General features: G+C 37.2%; 1 protein-coding gene across 1 annotated transcript in view; it reads left to right on the top strand.

Moving 5' to 3' along the window:
- The window catches only part of ANKRD12 (ankyrin repeat domain 12), a 207,261-nt gene that overhangs the window by 84,953 nt on the left and 105,075 nt on the right, over positions 1-17,233 (top strand). Inside the window, exon 4 of the mRNA XM_036735930.1 lies at positions 11,399-11,546. Coding sequence (XP_036591825.1) covers positions 11,399-11,546 — 148 coding nt within the window. The remainder of the gene's footprint in view (positions 1-11,398; positions 11,547-17,233) is intronic.

The raw sequence follows: 17,233 nt of genomic DNA, 5'->3' as shown, positions 1-17,233 counted from the left end.
TCCTGTTGTTCCCCCTACCTCAGCCTGGGCCCCACCCTACCTGGTTGCTTCATTGAAAAGGGTCTTACCTCATACTGCCATTCTGTCAACATTTCCTAGCCCACTAGCCAAAATCTCCTCCTCTCTATGAACTTCTTCAGGAGGACATCACAAAATTTTGATCCCTTTAGAGGCATATACTGATGTATTGTTATGTTTCTTTTATGGGAATTAGATAAATATTCTTCTTCACTTTCATCCAGTGGCTCAAAATTAAGCTAAAATGCCTCCTTTTTCCCAGGTAAACTCCTCTGTTTACTTAAAGAAGGATAACTTCATCTTTCCCTTATTGTGTAAAAAAAAAAATGTAAAACCTCTCTTAGCAATTCCCTCACTTAATTTCCCAAATCCTTCATAGGGAGGAGCTGTCCAAACTATCCCAGGCAAAAAGAAACCTGCTTAACTTAAAGGGAACTTGAACTGTTGTCCTGAGTTATATAGAGCTCTCTGAGGGGACAAAAACCTCAAGGCCTGGGCATAGATGATAAAATAGGAAGGACTAGAAAGAGTCAACTGGGACTATATCCAACAGTAATTCATCATGATCAGGAAAGTCTTCTTAAAAACTACATTGGAATGGAGATCTCCTCTTCTTCCTGAAGTGGTTTGTTGTGTTTGTCCTTCATTCTCGAAGAGGATCATGACATCAGGGAAATGATGACATGACTTGCAGTTGACTTTGATTTGAGTGAGGTAGGGCTGTGCAAGGCCACCAGCCTCATTTTCTCCTCTACAGCCATCTGAGTCCAGTGGCCTGATATTCACCAGGATATGGCCTAGGATGCAGCAGGAGACCCTGGCCCTTTCAGGCTAATGACTTTTCAGGTTCTCACTTTGAGCAAGGTAACGCCCATTCAGATAGGCCTCTGTTCTCTATTGTAGGATCCAAAAGTAAGATATAATAACGTGTCTTCATGAAGCTCTGAAGTGGCACTGGTTTATCAGAGACATATCCTCTGGAAAAGGACATCCAGCCCTGATAATCATGGATGTAAGCTGTTGTCTTAAAAGTCCATTTTAGCATTCCATGATACCAAGCTGCGTGGGGATGATATGAACGGTGGAAAATCCAGTTAACCTGATGGCAAAAGTCTGAGTCTTAGATCTTCTTTGAAGTAAAATGAGTACCCTGATCTGAGTTCAGTAGTGGTGTAAGAGGGCCCTTAAAAATATAGCTAACATCTATATAGTGCTTATTATGTGCCAGGTACTGTGCTAAGCACTTTACAATTATCACCTTACAACAACCCCGGAAAGTAGGTGCTATTATTATCCCCATTTTACAGATGAAGAACCTGAGTCAAACAGAGGTTAAGTGACTTGCAAGAGTCACACAGCTAGTAAATATTTGAAGCCAGATTTGAACTTGTTTTCCTTACTTTTCCAGTGCTCTATCCATTGCAATACCTACTTTCTCCAATATGGAAGAACGTTGTGTTTTGTAAAAGCAATAATGGTAACTTTCATTACGATGCCAGTGGCATCAGCACGAGATATAATTGGCACTACAGTCCTATTTTTTGAATTAGCCATAAACTGCAATGAGGGCAAAACTCTTGCCTTTTAATGGAGGAAGAGGGACAATATAATCACTTTTCCAGTTGGAACAGGTCAAGAACCACATGGGAACATAATATACTGATCTTTTGAAGGCAGATGCTATGATGAGCATGGAGCGGAAGTATCTTCATCTTCCTTTGTTATGGGGACCACAATACAACATCATGGCCCCATGACAAGACTGGTGATGGCTCCAATCGCTAATCTTTGCTATTTTTGTGAAAGCATCAAACTGATTATTCAGTTCAGCAGAGGACATATAACATCATACAAGCAACTGTACAGCAAAATTCTTCCATTGTTCCTGAGCCCAAAGTAGAAACTCTTTAGTTATCTAATTCCATTTCCTCCAAGCTTCAGACCACTCATCCAAACCAGTAGTCACTGCCCAGAAATCAGTATAAATAAAAATCATCTCTGACCCCATTCCTCAAGGCTGTCTCATTGTAGCTAGCCTTCTGTGAAGACTTGCCCAGGACCTCCATCCTGTAGAGTGTCTGCAATTACTGAATCTCTCAAGTAATTGGTTACCCATGACACCTATCTGAAATGAAGTGTGTGGAGAAACACTGTTCTTTCAGGCATATTCTGACATGCAATCTTAATTTCACCAACATTTTTGCTTTCTCTTTTCTGATTATCTTTTTCCTATATGTAATCTTGAAACATTTAGTTTTGGTTTTGGATAGCATAAAATGGTACATGTATTCCTTTTAGAGCAGAGTCCTTATTGAGAATAAGTCCATTAGAAGAGATTTGTTTTGGCTATGTTAGTTTTTTTTTTTTCTGCTACCATTTTAACAAAGTTCAAAGGCACAGCACTCTTTAGATCATGAATGTGTGTATTTGAAATGAACTGTATATTTAGGTAAACACAGCTGTGTTTGTTTCAAGAAAGTTAATTGTTTGCAGAACTCTTTGATAATACCACTCACTAGTGCAAAGAGGCCAGGATAGTATTCCGGTTCACACTAGGCCTCCACATAGTCAAGATATAATTCTAATCCTGCTTTGTCTTTCAAATAACAAGAAAATAAAATAAATGAGAAAATGTGAATATAATTATTTATAAATTATCTGTACTAACAGAGGAGTGATACTGATGTGATAGTTCATTTATATAGCACTTCAAGGTATATAAAGTGTTTTACATACATTTCTTATTTGATTCCTCTGTGAAGAATCCCTGTTTAAAGATGAGGAAACTGAGGCTCAGAGAGATGAAGTGATTTACACAGTATGGTGTCTGAGAGTCTACCTGAAGTCTTTCTAATTCCAAAGAGCACCATCCACTATACTGTTCAGTAAATCAACAGGCATTTATTAAGTGTTTACTATGTGCAAGGAACTGTGCTAGGTGCTGAGCATACAGAGACAAAAATGAAATTGTCCCTACCCTTATGGAGCTTGTACTCTATTGGGAAAAGCAACACAAATCCATATAAGTGTATACAAAAGGTTTACAAAGTAAATAGTAGGTAATTTCAGAGGCGAAGGACCAGTAGTTGGGAGTATCAGGGAAGGTCTCTTCCAGGAAGTGGCACTTGAGCTGAGCTTTGAAGGGAGACTGATATTCTAAAAGATGTAAAGAGAGAAGGGGAACAACCTGAGCAAAGGTATAGTCACTAGTCTGAAGAGTGCTTGAAGGGAAGTAATAGTAATAAGCCTAGAAATGTAGGCTGGAAGCAAGTTGCAAAGTGTTATAAATGTCACAGGAGTTTGTATTTCATCTGAGAGCAGTGGTCTTTACAGTTTTTTGATTATTCCTATTAAAAATAAAAATACAAGCCAAATTTATGTATTTATAAGTCATATACATGTGTACTAATTATTATGTACATTATAAAACACAGGAAAATTAGCATTTTAAAAGGTAATCATAAAACAATATTTGATAAATATTACTTGGAGTGGAAGAAGAAAATGTAATGAGAACCATGATACAGATCACAGTTGATAAGTGAAAACTTCCTCATTCTGTGCAACTCACTGTCTGACCCAAAATGAAAAGGGAGGAGGAGGTGGGGTTCTTACTCATCAGTCACTACCCTAGGGCATATGTAGTCTGCCCTCAAAGGTCAACCTGCCTCAACCATGACATAATCAGGAGGACAAGTGTGGGTATACTGGAGAAGAAGAGGAATATTCCAGTGGCACTGGGTGCCTGGGTAGTGGTTAGGTTATAATTACCCTGGGACCCTAATTTTCTTCTCTGAAAGGAAGAAGGAGAAAAGGGACTGAGTAGGAGAGTATTGGAGGATGAGTAGATATGGTTATGTTGGATATAAGCCCCATAATTCTTTGTTGTTGGGAGAGTGAGATGCAGCTCATCTTCTCATCTTTTTTTTTGTTTGTTTGTTTTTGCAGGGGGGAAGGCAGGGCAATTGGGATTAAGTGACTTGCCCAACGTCACACAGCTAGTAAGTGTGTCAAGTGTCTGAGGATGGATTTGAACTCAGGTCCTCCTGACTCCAGGGCCAGTGCTCTACTTACTGTGCCACCTAGCTGCCCCCAATCTTCTCATCTTTTAATTGATTGTTTACACAACCCTCATAGGTCAGATCATGGTCCTCAATGGACCCCCAGCCTCCCACTTGTGATACCATCATCCTAGAGGCAATAGAGAGCCATTGGAGCTTCTTGAGCAAGCGAGTGCAGACCTGTGCTTTAGGAATATCACTTTGACAGATGTGGAAGGCAGACTGGAGAGGAAAGAGAAATATCAGAAACTGGGAGATCAAGTAGGCTATTGTGGTAATATAAGTGAGAGGTGATATAAGACTGAACTAGGTGGTAGAATTGGCAACTGATTGTATATGTGGGGTGAGGAATGAGGAGTTAAACTCAAAGGTTATAAACTGAGATGACTAGAAGGATAATAGTACCCTTCATGGAAATAGGGAGGTTTGGAAGAGGCATAAGGGGAACAGTGCAGGGGGCAGGGAAGGGAGACAATGAATAATGAATCCTGTTTTAGATGTGTTAAATTTGAGATCTTTGAGTCATCCATATCACACTCACTAGCCATCTGGGGCATAACCCAAAACTGTGTCCTAGGCCACCTTCTCTTATCTCTCTATATTCTCCCTTTGTGACCTCATTAGCTTCTGTAGATTTAGGTATCATCTTTATGCAGATACTTCCAAAATTACACACACATCCCACCCCTGGGTCTTTCTCCTGAGCTCTAGTTGTACATCTCCAACTCCCTATTAGATATTTAAAACTAGATGTCCCATAGGCATCTCAAAGTAACATGTCTGAAGTCACATTCATTGTCTTTCTCCTTCCTCCCTCACTCTCTTCTGAACCTCTCCACCTCTGCAGTATCTCCTGTGTTGCACTCTTTCTTTTCACACAACCACCCTACTTCAGGCCTCTCATCACCTCTTGCCTGGACTTTGACAAAAGGCTTCTCAGTGGCCTCTCTGCTCCACTGTGATCCATTCTTCACACAGCTGGCAAAGTGATTTTCCTAAAACACAGGTTTGAACATGTCACTTCCCTTCTCAATTAACTGCAATGGTTTTCTGTTATTTCTGAGATCAAATAAAACAACTCTAATGTTTGGCTCTTAAAATCCTTTGCAGCCTAACCCCAACTTACCTTTTCACCTTTATCGGGGGTTATTTCACTTCACTCACTCTAGGATCAGGTCTAGCTGGCCCTCTTACAGGTCCTCATGTACAGTGCTCCACTTCCTGTCTGCCTGTGCACTGTCTCTCATGCCTGGAATGTGCTCCCTTCTCTCTTAGTATCCTTGGTTTCTTTCAAGATCCAGTTCAAGTGTCACTTTCGACATGATATCTTTCCTGATACCCTTTAGCTTCTAGTGCTTTTTTCCCCCCAAAAAAATCACAGCCTGTTTTATGTACCCTTCTATGTGTGTTATCTCCCCCTGTAGAAACATCGAGGGAATATAAATATTTGCAGCTAAAGGATACAGTGGATAGAGTGGTGGAGCTGGAGTCAGAAAGGCCTGAGTTCAAATCTAACCTCAGGCACTTATTAGCTGTATGACCATGGGCCATTTAACACTATCTGCCTCAGTTTCTTCATCTGTAAAATGGAGATAGTAATAGCACCTACATCCCAGGATTGTTGCAAAGTTTAAATGAGATAATTTTTGTAAAACACTTAACACAGTGCCTGGAGCATAGTAGGCACTTAATAAATGTTTGTTTCCATTGGAACATTGTTACATTGTTGGTGGAGTTGTGAACTGATTCAGGCATTCTGGAGAGCAATTTGGAACTATGCTCACATGCATGTGTAAAAAGTATTCACACTTTCTTGAAAACTCAGTGAAGCTCAGATTATTCGTATCAGGCAAGGCCGTAAAACAAAGAGAAAAGAAAAGGACCCATGACAGGGCCTTGAGTTATATTTACAGTTAGGGATGGGACAGGAATGATGATCCAGCAAAGGATCTTCAGAAGAAGCAGCCAGACAGGAAGAAGATGGAGAAGATCAGTGTCATAAAGACACAGGGAGGAGAGAATACTGAAGAGAGGTCAAGAAAGGTAAGGACCAGAAAAAAGTCTGTTGGATTTGGCAGGAGTTCATTAGTAACTCAAGAGAAAGAGTTCAGTGAGGAGGTCAAAAGCTAAATTGTAAGAGAAAAGAAAGTAGAGCCATAGATAGTCTGTCTTTTAGTAATGTGACTAATTCAAATTCTTATATAATCATTTATAATTGGTCCTAGAATGTCACTTTCTTCCCATGTTTAAATATGCTTGAATATTATTTAAATAATATTTAATATTTAAATATGCCAAATATATTTAAATATGATATATATGATTTTGAATCAGCATTCTTCAATAAGAAGAAACCCTATCACAGTAGGAATTAGAAAGTTTTCTTTTCTAATTTAACTCCCTTTTCCCTTTCTTACCTCACTTATACTATAGTGCACTGCCAAAAGAAAAACGTCTTTCTGCTCTACCCTTCATACCACAAGTAGACATCACCCCTCAGGCAAAACATCTGAACTACCTTTTTTTCCTCAGTAGTTTGTGCTTTTTCTGGAATTAAGAGATAATAGCTGATAATTAAATGTTTTTAAGACAGAGATTTCACTGTAGTAAATATAAACAAATCAATGATTTGACTGCAAAAACTTTTTATCATCGACTGTTTAAATTTGTTAATCAGACGATAACAGTAAAATTTGCTTTGGATAAACTTTTTATATTAAAAATCTTTGTAAAGAGGTAGAGAAAAACATAGTGTAAGAAGGAAGAGAGTAAGGAGTGAAGAATAATGCCAAGGTTGTGGACCTGGTTGACAGAAGGATAATGGTACTCTACACAGAAAGAAGGGAGTTTGGAAGGAGGCTGGGTTTTGGGAGGAACCGAATTCAGTTTTGAACATGTTGAATTTGAGATGTATATAGTTTCTAGTTTGAAATATCCAATAGGTAATTGGAGGTACATAACCTGAGCTCAGGAGAGAAACTAGGGATGGCTGTCTAGCTTTGGGAGTCATCTGTATAGAGATGATTAATAAGGTCAGGAAGATGGAAGTTGCCAAATTGGGGCAACAATAAGTAGGTCAATTTTGTTGAGACGCAGAGAGTGTGAAGAGAAGTAATATGAAATAGATCTAGAAAGGTAGCTAGACCCAGATTATGAAGGCCTTTAAATGCCAAGCTGCTGTGTTTATATTTTACCATAGAGACAGGGATTCACTAAAATTCTTTACCAGAATAATAATAGACCTATATGCTTTAGGAAGATTCCCTTTTTAGCAGTGCGAAGAATGGATTGGAGCAGTGAAAGAGTGGAAAGAGGGAGAACAAATAAAGGGCTATTGTAACAATCAAGGAAGGAAATAATAAGGATATGAACCAGGACAGTGGCCTTGTTAGTGGAGAGAACTTTGGACTAGGTGCAGGTATAGTGGGAATTGTGAATTTTATTTTTAACATGTTGAGTTTGGTATACCTGCAAGTTTATACTCTGTCTTTTGCAGAAAACCTTTCTTAATTCTGTTAGCTTCCAGTGATTTCCCCTTTAAGGGAAACAAAAATCTATTCCATCTATTCTTTATCTTATTTATACACATTTAAACCTACTTATATACAGTCTATCTCTTCCATTAAAATACAAGCTCCTTGAGAACAAGTACTGTTTTCCCTTTTCTTTGTACCCCCAGCACTTAGCACATGGCCTGGAATTTAGTAAATATTTAATTAATGCTTGTTGATTGATGGCAAATTGAGAGTTAGTGATGTGAGACCAGAACTCAGGGGGATAGTTTAGAACTTTTGGATTTCTAGAGAATTTGAGAGTTTCTCTCACTAGAGGTCTTCATACAAAGGCTGGATCCTGGATATATGGCAGAGCAGATTTTTATTCCGGTATAGATTGAACTGAGTGATCACTGGGGTTCTATTCAAATATGAGATTAATAAAATATACAAAGGAAGAAATCCAATCAGTGGTTCAGGCTACATGTTGCCTTGTTGAGCATGTTATAGAGAGTGTTTTTATTTGGATTGGACTAGTCAGTAAACATTTATTAGGCACTGTGCTAAGCATTGGGGATACAAAAAGAGACAAAAGCTTGTCCTTGCCCTCAAGGAGTTCACAATCTGATGGACTAGATTGCCTTTGTTATCCCTCCCACCTCTGAGATCCTGTAATTGTGTACAGCTGGCTTAGATTTATAGCAGTAGTGTAGAATTCAAGCCACTGTGGTTAAATGTTTTAGTTTATCCATTCCCAGTCAAATTTATATAGTTCTGTGATCTCATGAGTATGTATGTAACCTCCAACAATACGTATTCCAACCTATCCATGCCTGCTAATGATTTATGACTTTGTTAATACGATCCCAAGTTCACCCCAGGATGGCTTTTTGGGCGGTGGTCATCACTTTCTCTTGAATATCCTTATTTACTTCAGGTATCCTATCTTTTTCACTTGTAGATTTCTTTGACAGCATCCATATTGGTGGTGTCTAAATTCAAATAGCATAAGATCCCTCCTGGCCCACATAGTAACTTAGAAAACCACAAATTAACATTATCCGTGTTGAATTGTATTTTTATGTTGTTAAACATTTCCAAATCACAATTTAATCAGTTTCAGCTGTACTTGGGAGTTTTGGACTCCCTAGGGGAATTTGTTGTTTATAGTGCCGCAATCTGCTCATGCCCACCAATGCCTCTAACCATTGCCCTTTGGGTGATCTTCAATTTCATATCTTCAGAGATGTTAATATTCCATGACTTACTACAGCCTTCTCTGTTATCTATAGTATCATGTAGCACTATATTTACTGTAGTAAATTAGCACAATAATAAGGAACTAGTTTCATTTTTTTTATATTCTTGTATTTACCGTGGAAAATACCTTGGATTGAGGTATTGTTTAGGTGCTTATATAGGTAATTTACTCTATCTTTTCATCCCAAACCAATACTGTTCATTCATTTTTATTCTTATATGATAGCTGTCTCTAGAACATAAATATTTTTCTTTAGAGCAAAAATTCAACTTAATCTATTGTTTTCCCACCATTCTTTTCTTAACCAGTTATTTGTACACATAGCCTTCAATTTTTATTTCAATGTCAAATTTGCACCAGTTATGGGAACCCGTGCAGATAAACTAGATCAGTAATATGAAATATAGCATGTTGTCTAAATTAGAGAAGGGAAGACTTAGAAAAGACATCATAAATATCTTTAAGTGTTTGATATGGGCCCTTACTTGGAAAAGGGATTATACTTGTTTAGCTTGGTCCCAAAGAGCAGAACTGTTTACAAAGGATAGAAATTATGAAAGCAAATCTTGTCTTAATGAAATGAAAAACTTAGAGCTATAGAAAAACAGAGTAGACTGCCTATTGTCCTTTTTTTGAGGACTTAAGGAGAAGACTGGATATGACTGCTTGCTGACTATGCTGGAGTTTTTTAAATTCAGTTTTATTTTATTTTCCATTCTAAATTCTCTCTCCTCCCCTCCACTTTCCCCAGTCATTAAAAAGACAAGAAAAATAAAAACCATTACAAATATGTATAGACATGTGAAACAAATTTCCACATTAGCCATGTCTCAAGAAAAAGATAGAATAAAATGTGCTTTAGTCTGCACTCTGAATCTTGCAGTTCTATTTCTGGACATGGAAAGCATATCATGAGTCCTTTGGAATTGTTGGTCATTATATTAATCAGAGTTACCAAGTCTTTCAGAGTTTATTTTATTTACAATAGTGCTGTTACTGTGCAAATTGTTCTCCCGGCTCTACTCATTTAACTTTTATCAGTTCATTCAAGTTTTTCTGAAACTGTCCCTTTCATCATTTCTTACAGTACAAGTGTTCCATCACATTCATATTGATGGACAGCCCCTCAGTTTCCAATTCTTTGCTACCGCAAAAAAAGGCATCTATAAGTATATTCATATACATGGCACCTTTTCCTTTTTCTTTGATCTCTTTGAGGAATAGACCTAGAAATAGCTTTGCTGGGTGAAAAGGTATGTACAGTTAATAGCTTTTTTTGGACACAGTTCCAAAGTGCTTAGACCAGTTGACAGTTCCATCAGCAGCGCATTAGTGCCCCTATTTTCTCACATCCCCTCTAGCATTTGTCATCTCCCTTTTTTGTCATCTTAGCCAATCTGATGGCTGTGAGGTAGCACCTCAGAGTTTTAAAAATTTACATTTCTCTAATGATAAATGATTTAGAGCATTTTTTTTCAGTATTAAAGCTTTGATTTCTTCCCCTGAAAACTGCTTATTTATATCCTTTGACCATTTATCAATTGGTACTTGCTAACTTTATTACTACCTTGCCATGTGGACCAGAAACCATGCCCTTGAAAATTTTAACGTGTTTATCTTCAGAATTTCCCCTTTAAGGCCTCAATATCCTAATTGCTGATTATGCCATACCTCACTTCCTACTGCCTGGCTATCTTCCACAACTACTTTGCCTTCTCTCCCCACCTCTCCAGTTCTAGAACCATGATCAGATCATTTCTGCTAATATCCCTGTTACTTTCAGGACCAAACCCTGACCACTGCTTCCCTGGATGTGTTATCTTCTCCCTCTGTTAGTGTAGGGGACTTTATTTGCTTTTGCATTTGTATACCCAGGGCTTAGCATAATGTTTGACACCTAGTAAGTACCTAATATAAATGTTTTTTCTTTCATTCATTGCCCCTTTTAAACATGGGATGTTATAATCAGGTAGTAGTACAGTAGATGAAAAGGTCAAAATCAGCTTTTACACATGAGGAAACTGAGGCTTATAGAATTGCATAGCAGTGACAGAATTCAAACCCTGGTTTTCTGACTCCAAATAAACAGTTCTTCAATGATACCATTCTGCCTTTAGGTTTTGTAACAGCTTCTTAACTGACTATGTGGCAGTGAACCTTGACTTAGGACACTTGGTCACTTCACTTGAGAGTTTTCCCTTATTACAAACTGTGTGCTAGGCACTAGTTTGGAGCTGTATCTTTGTTTCCTTTATTTAAGGCCTAGGGTTGTTGATACTTAGATCAATTATGTACCAGTTTCCAATGTTTGTGCTTATTCTCTTCCCCACCCCACCCCACCCCCACCAAGATTGCTCGAATATTGGAGATGCAGAAATCTCCCTAATATATTTCAATGTCTGTATAATTCTACACAAAAATTACTGATTGAGTCTTAATTTTCCCCAAACTTATACTAAAGTATTTGAGCTATTTTACTCCTATTTTATTGCCTTTTAAAAACTATCATTGTGTTTACACTTACATAACATTGTTCACACTTGTGTTTTTTTTTCCCCTAATAGAGTAAAGAAAAGATTTCATCCTACAGCAAAACTCCAAAAGTTGATAGGAATGATGTGGGGAAAGAGGTGAAAGAGAAATCATCTATGAAGCGTAAACTTCCATTTAGCGTTAGTCCATCAAGAAATGAAGATCGAGATTCAGACACAGGTAGAATGTTTTTTGAAACTTTCTTTTCTGATAAAGCAATCTCAATCACTGTCTTATTATGATTCTTTCTTCAACCCATAGCTCTTTTCTCCCTACCCCTTTTCTGTAATCATATGTTCCCAATAAATAAGAGTGAAGCATGTATCAGTTTTTCATAGTGTCAAATTGGGGCTGGCTGAAGTGATGCTATTTTCTTATCACCTAGATATGGTTCCATTCAAAACTACATATGGTATTTCCCAGGAATTTATTTATATTTCAAATAATTCTTTACTTACCTTCCTAGAATGTAATGTTTATTTCATATATATTACATATGTATATATATATATATAATATGTATGTATGTATATTTTTATTGGTCTCACTGTTTAGTGAGATAGTAGACTGATAAGAGAATTTAATGTTTTCTAAAGACATACTTTGAGAAACAGTTGTTTAGAATCCGCTGATATATTTTTGAAGCTCCAGACTAAAAAGCTTTAGGGATTTTTAGATAAGAACATATTAGATCCCAGAGACTCATTGTGGACAGTGATGTTGGCTCTATCCTATTTCTAAGACACCTTATGTATGACAAAGTACAATAAATTACATGCATTTAGTGATATCATTCATTCCTAAGTATGATTCAGAGTGGAGCAGAAATTAAATAATCAATTATTCTCCTAAAATTGTTGTTTAGATCACCAAACTAATTGTTCACAGGCTCACAGGACTTTAAGACTAGAGATAAATAAACCCTTCTCCTTATTTTATAGATTAGGAAACTGAGGCCCACTGAGATTAAAAAACTTGTCCAAAATTACATAATTTAATATAAGATTGAATAGTAGACCCATATTCTAGCATATGATTACCTGATACTTTATCTCATCCGAGTTATTTTATCCTTTAGGTAAATTATTGATGAGGGTTTTTCTTTGGAATATGTCTCCATGTACAAACATTATTTACTGCTTTATGTCATTCCAGTTGTATTTTGATCTTTAAATTTGTGTCTGTGACAAAATATCTTCTATGGAAACTTGAAATCCTCATTTCCAATATTTCTATTCAAAAACCATTTTGTATAGTTTTAGCATCTTTGTATATTCCTATTACTTTGCTTATTTGGAGTTAATTATTCTTTTTACTTTAAAGAACTTTGGAGAGTTTTCACAGATTGTAAGAAATCAAAAAATTTATTTCAAGTCACTGTTTCCTCTTAAATACTTTAATAAAATTTTGTGTGCCGGAATTTTTATAGTCTATGTTGAAAAATGATCACATGTCTCATCAAAGACTATGAAGTTTATCTTCAGTGTAAATATTAAGGATTAAATATTGAAACTTGTAGCACCTCTTCTGTTTACAATATTTAGTTCCTAATGTTCTTCTTTGAATCTAAAAAGGCAGTGTTACTAGAGAAACTAGGAAAATCCCTAGCATCTATAATACCCATCATTTGGAGAACCTGTGATGAAGAGTTACATGCATGCTAATGTTGGTCATAATGTTTGGAAAGAGTAGGTTGAGGCAATGCCAGCAGGAACTCCTGCATAGACCCCTCCTCTTTGACTCCCCCAGCCTTTCTCCAACTATGGCCAAGGCTTTCTTTTGGATTTTAGTGATTTTTAAAGCTTAGAAAACTTCTGATCCTTTTTAAAAAAAAATTTCTTAATCTTCAACAACAAATATATATTGAGTGCCAGCCAGCCATATAGAGGATGATATGCTAAGTACTGTTTATGTGAAGAAGGATAAAGGCCAAGTCCTTAATCTGTAGTACATTTCAGCAAACCTTTATTAAGCATCAGTTCTGTATAAGACACTATTGAGGGGCAGCTAGGTGGCACAATAAATAGAGCACCGGCCCTGGAGTCAGGAGGACCTGAGTTCAGATCTGGCCTCAGACACTTGACACATGTACTAGCTGTGTGACCTTGGGCAAGTCACTTAACCCCAATTGCCCTGCCTTCCCCCCTGCAAAAAAAAATGTAAAATAAAAAAGACACTGTTGAATGCTGTGCATACAAAGATGGGGGCAAAAAGTCTCCTCAAGTACCTTATGATCTAGTAGGGGAAGTATAACATGTACACGCACATAAGTAGGTCAAAAGGTACAGTGTCTTGGGACAAATGAGAATTCCAAAGTGCCATAAGAATATTTGAGGAGGGAGAAGTCACTTTCAGCTGAGGTTCGGGGAAAACTCCATAGAAGAGATGGCACCTGAGCTAAGCCTCCAAGGAAGAGAAAGATTTCAACAGGCACTGATGAGGAAGGAATGCTTTTCAGTCATGGAGGACAGCTTGCACAAATCTATGGAGGTCTGAAAGTGCAGCGTGATAGTGAACCTCTCATAGCCCCCTTTTAACTAGAACTTAGAGTCTGTGAAGAGTCTGAGTGTAAAATAAAGGTGGCAAACTAGGTTGTGGCCAGTTTGTAGATGTCCTCTAATGGCAAGCTGAGTTTGTGTTTTATCACAGGAAAGTTTTTGAACTTCAAAGGAATTGCTTTGATTAATCTTTTAAAAAAATCAATAGGAAACACTCTGTTTTGCTTCCATGAGATAAAGACTGAAAATCTTAATTATAACTGCTGAGAAGTAAAGACAAGGTCACTTGAAATTCATTTTCATTTAAGAACTTTACTCCAGTATTTGATCATCAAATGTTGGTGACTCTGGGTTTTAGAAGGTTCTTTAGGTAGAACATAAGTTCTGGAAAGGCTTGGGGTTTATAAACAGTTTCTTGGATAAAGGCCTCATACCACAAATGTATTGTCAAATTTATAAGAATATGAGTCATTCTCCCATTGATAAATGGTCAAAGGATATGAAAAGACGGTTTTTGGAGGAAGAAATCAAAACTATATATAGTCATATGAAAAATACTAATAATTATTATTAATTTAAGAAATACAAACTAAAACAACTTTGAGATACTATCTCACACCTGTCAGATTGGCTAAAATGATAGAAGGGGAAAATGACTAATGTTAGAGAGGATGTGCAAAAATTGGGATGCTAATACGCTGTTACTGGAAATGTGAACTGATCCAACTGTTCTGGGGAGCAATCTGTAATTATTGCTAGAGAGTTATAAAACTGTGTATACCCTTTGAACCAGCAATACCACTATTAGATATTCATTTGATCAGGGAAAAAGGAAGAGAACCTATCTGTTCTAGAATATTTACAGCCACTCTCTTTTTGGCAGCAAAGAATTGGAAATTGAGGAGATACCCATCAATTGGGGAATGGCTAAACAAGTTGTGGTATATGATTGCGATGGAATACTGCTGTGCTTTAAGAAAGAATTTGCAGGTTGATTAGGAAAACAGAGAAAGACTTGCATGAAATAATGAGTGAAATGAGGAGAACCAAGAGAACATTGTGTACAGAAACAGCAATGTTGTTCCAAGAGTAACTGTGAATTACTTAGCTATTTGGAGTAATATGAATGTTCAGATCAACTACAAAGGACCAATGAAGGCAGATGCTATCTATCTCCAGAGAAAGAACTGATATATGGAACTATGTATATATAGTTTCACATATACATACACACACACACACACACACACACACACACACATATCTGTGTCAAATGTCGATCTTCTCTAGTGCAGGTTTGGAACGGAGGGAAACAGCTTGGAACACAAATGCAACAAAAATTTAAAGGAGGAAAAAAGCTTTGGGTATGGTTCTAGTGATGGAATGAAGAAGTGAGTCTTAGAAGAATACAGAGAAATTATCAGGAGGCTGGCCATTAGGTGATGAATTCTTTAACCAAGATAAAATACAAAATGGATCTGAGTCATGTAAGACTTCCTTCTGCTTCTGTAGTAACAAGGTACTGGAAAGGGGGGCAAAGTATGCTAACAATCACACAGTTTTAAAGATCCATAGTCATCTCACATTGAAGTATTTATTATAATGCACATAAGCAAAAAAGACCAACCTGAACATAATTGCAGTTTATGTGCCAGCATCTGTTACAAAGGATGAAAAGGTAGGGAAGTTTTATGAAGAGTTCATTAAGACCTTCAAATCTAAGTTAACATACTTAGTACCCAAGGACTGTAATCCAAAGGTGAAACATAGTAAAGAATGATAAAACATGTTTTGGAAATATGGTTTAGGATCAAAAAATGAAGGAGACCAAAAACATATAGATTATATAGAAGCCTACTTACAGCCTATAGATCATGAAAATTGTCATCAGCAATAGAATCAGGAGGTGTTAGAATTGATAAACACAAAATGACATCACTAACAAAATGAAATTGACTATATTTTGACAGGACACAACTGGTTTTGGATGTGGGAGTCATTTTTAAATTATGTCTCAGACCATCAACTTGTTAGAATGAAGGTCAAAATCAGTACCAAATTAGAAGAAAAGAAATAAAAATTAGTATAGCCAGGGACACAATTAAAACTGCTCTAGCCCAATATTTTAAAAAAATGAATGCCCCTAAGATGAGAAATGTTATCCGTAAAGCAAGTTTCCAAAAAGCTTACTGTGAGACCTGATTAAACTGGATCACCTTGAAGACACTCAAAGATGAAAATGAGAGGGCAGTAAACAAATGAAAAATGCGATTTATCTGTCAGCATTTCTTTAATAAGCTACTTTCCCCATCAGTGACACTGGAGCAATCACACTGGGACATCCCAGTGCACAAGGAAGTAGAAATGGCGTTAAAGCAAATAAAGCTGATAAGAGCAACTAGACCCCAGCAGGCATACATAGAGGTCTCTTCTGAAGGCAGCACAACCAGAAGGCACCAAGACCCTCTTTGGATTGTAAATGGAAGGATAATAGACAAGAATCACACAGGATGATAAGGTTTGGATGGATATCAGTCTGCACCATTAGAGCTCATACAGACATCAATGAAGTCACACTAAATCTGTTGAAGAGTAACATTTTTTCTGCTATAATTACCACTAGATGATAAAGAGAAGGAAAAAAAGGCAAGGGGGTTCAGAGAAGTCCCTTGAGTACTATTGACTATATATTTTCTTTTTTTAAAAATTTTATCATTTTTATTTAATATTTTGGTTTTCAACATTGATTTCCCCAAGATTTTGAGTTACAAATTTTTTCCCCATTTGTACTCCCCCGCCTCCCCACTCCATGATGGCATATATTCTGATTGCCTCATTCCCCAGTCAGCCCTCCCTTCTGTCACCCGACTCCCACACCCATCCTCTTTCCCCTTACTTTCTTGTAGGGCAGGATAGATTTCTATGCCCCATTCTCTATATATCTTGTTTCCTGGCTGCATGCAAAAAACAACTTTTTTTTTTGAGCATCTGCTTTTAAGACTTTGAGTTCCAAATATTCTCCCCTCTTCCCTTCCCACCCACCCTCCCTAGGAAGGCAAGCAATTCAGCATAGATCACACCTGTATCATTATGTAAGACACTTCCACAATACTCATGTTGTGAAAGGCTAACTATATTTCCTTCCATACTATCCTGTCCCCCTTTATTCAGTTTTCTCCCTTGACCCTGTCCCTTTTCAAAAGTGTTTGCTTTTGATTACCTCCTCCCCCATCTGCCCTCCCTTCTGTCATCCCCCCTTTTTTTTATCCCCTTCCCCTTACTTTTCCTGTAGAGTAAGATACCCATATGAGTGTGTCTGTTATTCCCTCCTCAAGTCAAATCTGATGAGAGTAAGATTCACTCTTTCCC

This window comes from Trichosurus vulpecula, chromosome 1 (assembly GCF_011100635.1).
Source record: "Trichosurus vulpecula isolate mTriVul1 chromosome 1, mTriVul1.pri, whole genome shotgun sequence".
NCBI classification, from domain to species: Eukaryota; Metazoa; Chordata; class Mammalia; order Diprotodontia; family Phalangeridae; genus Trichosurus; species Trichosurus vulpecula.
The sequence above is the reverse complement of the archived record's forward strand: the minus strand, read 5'-3'. Positions and strand labels throughout refer to the sequence as shown.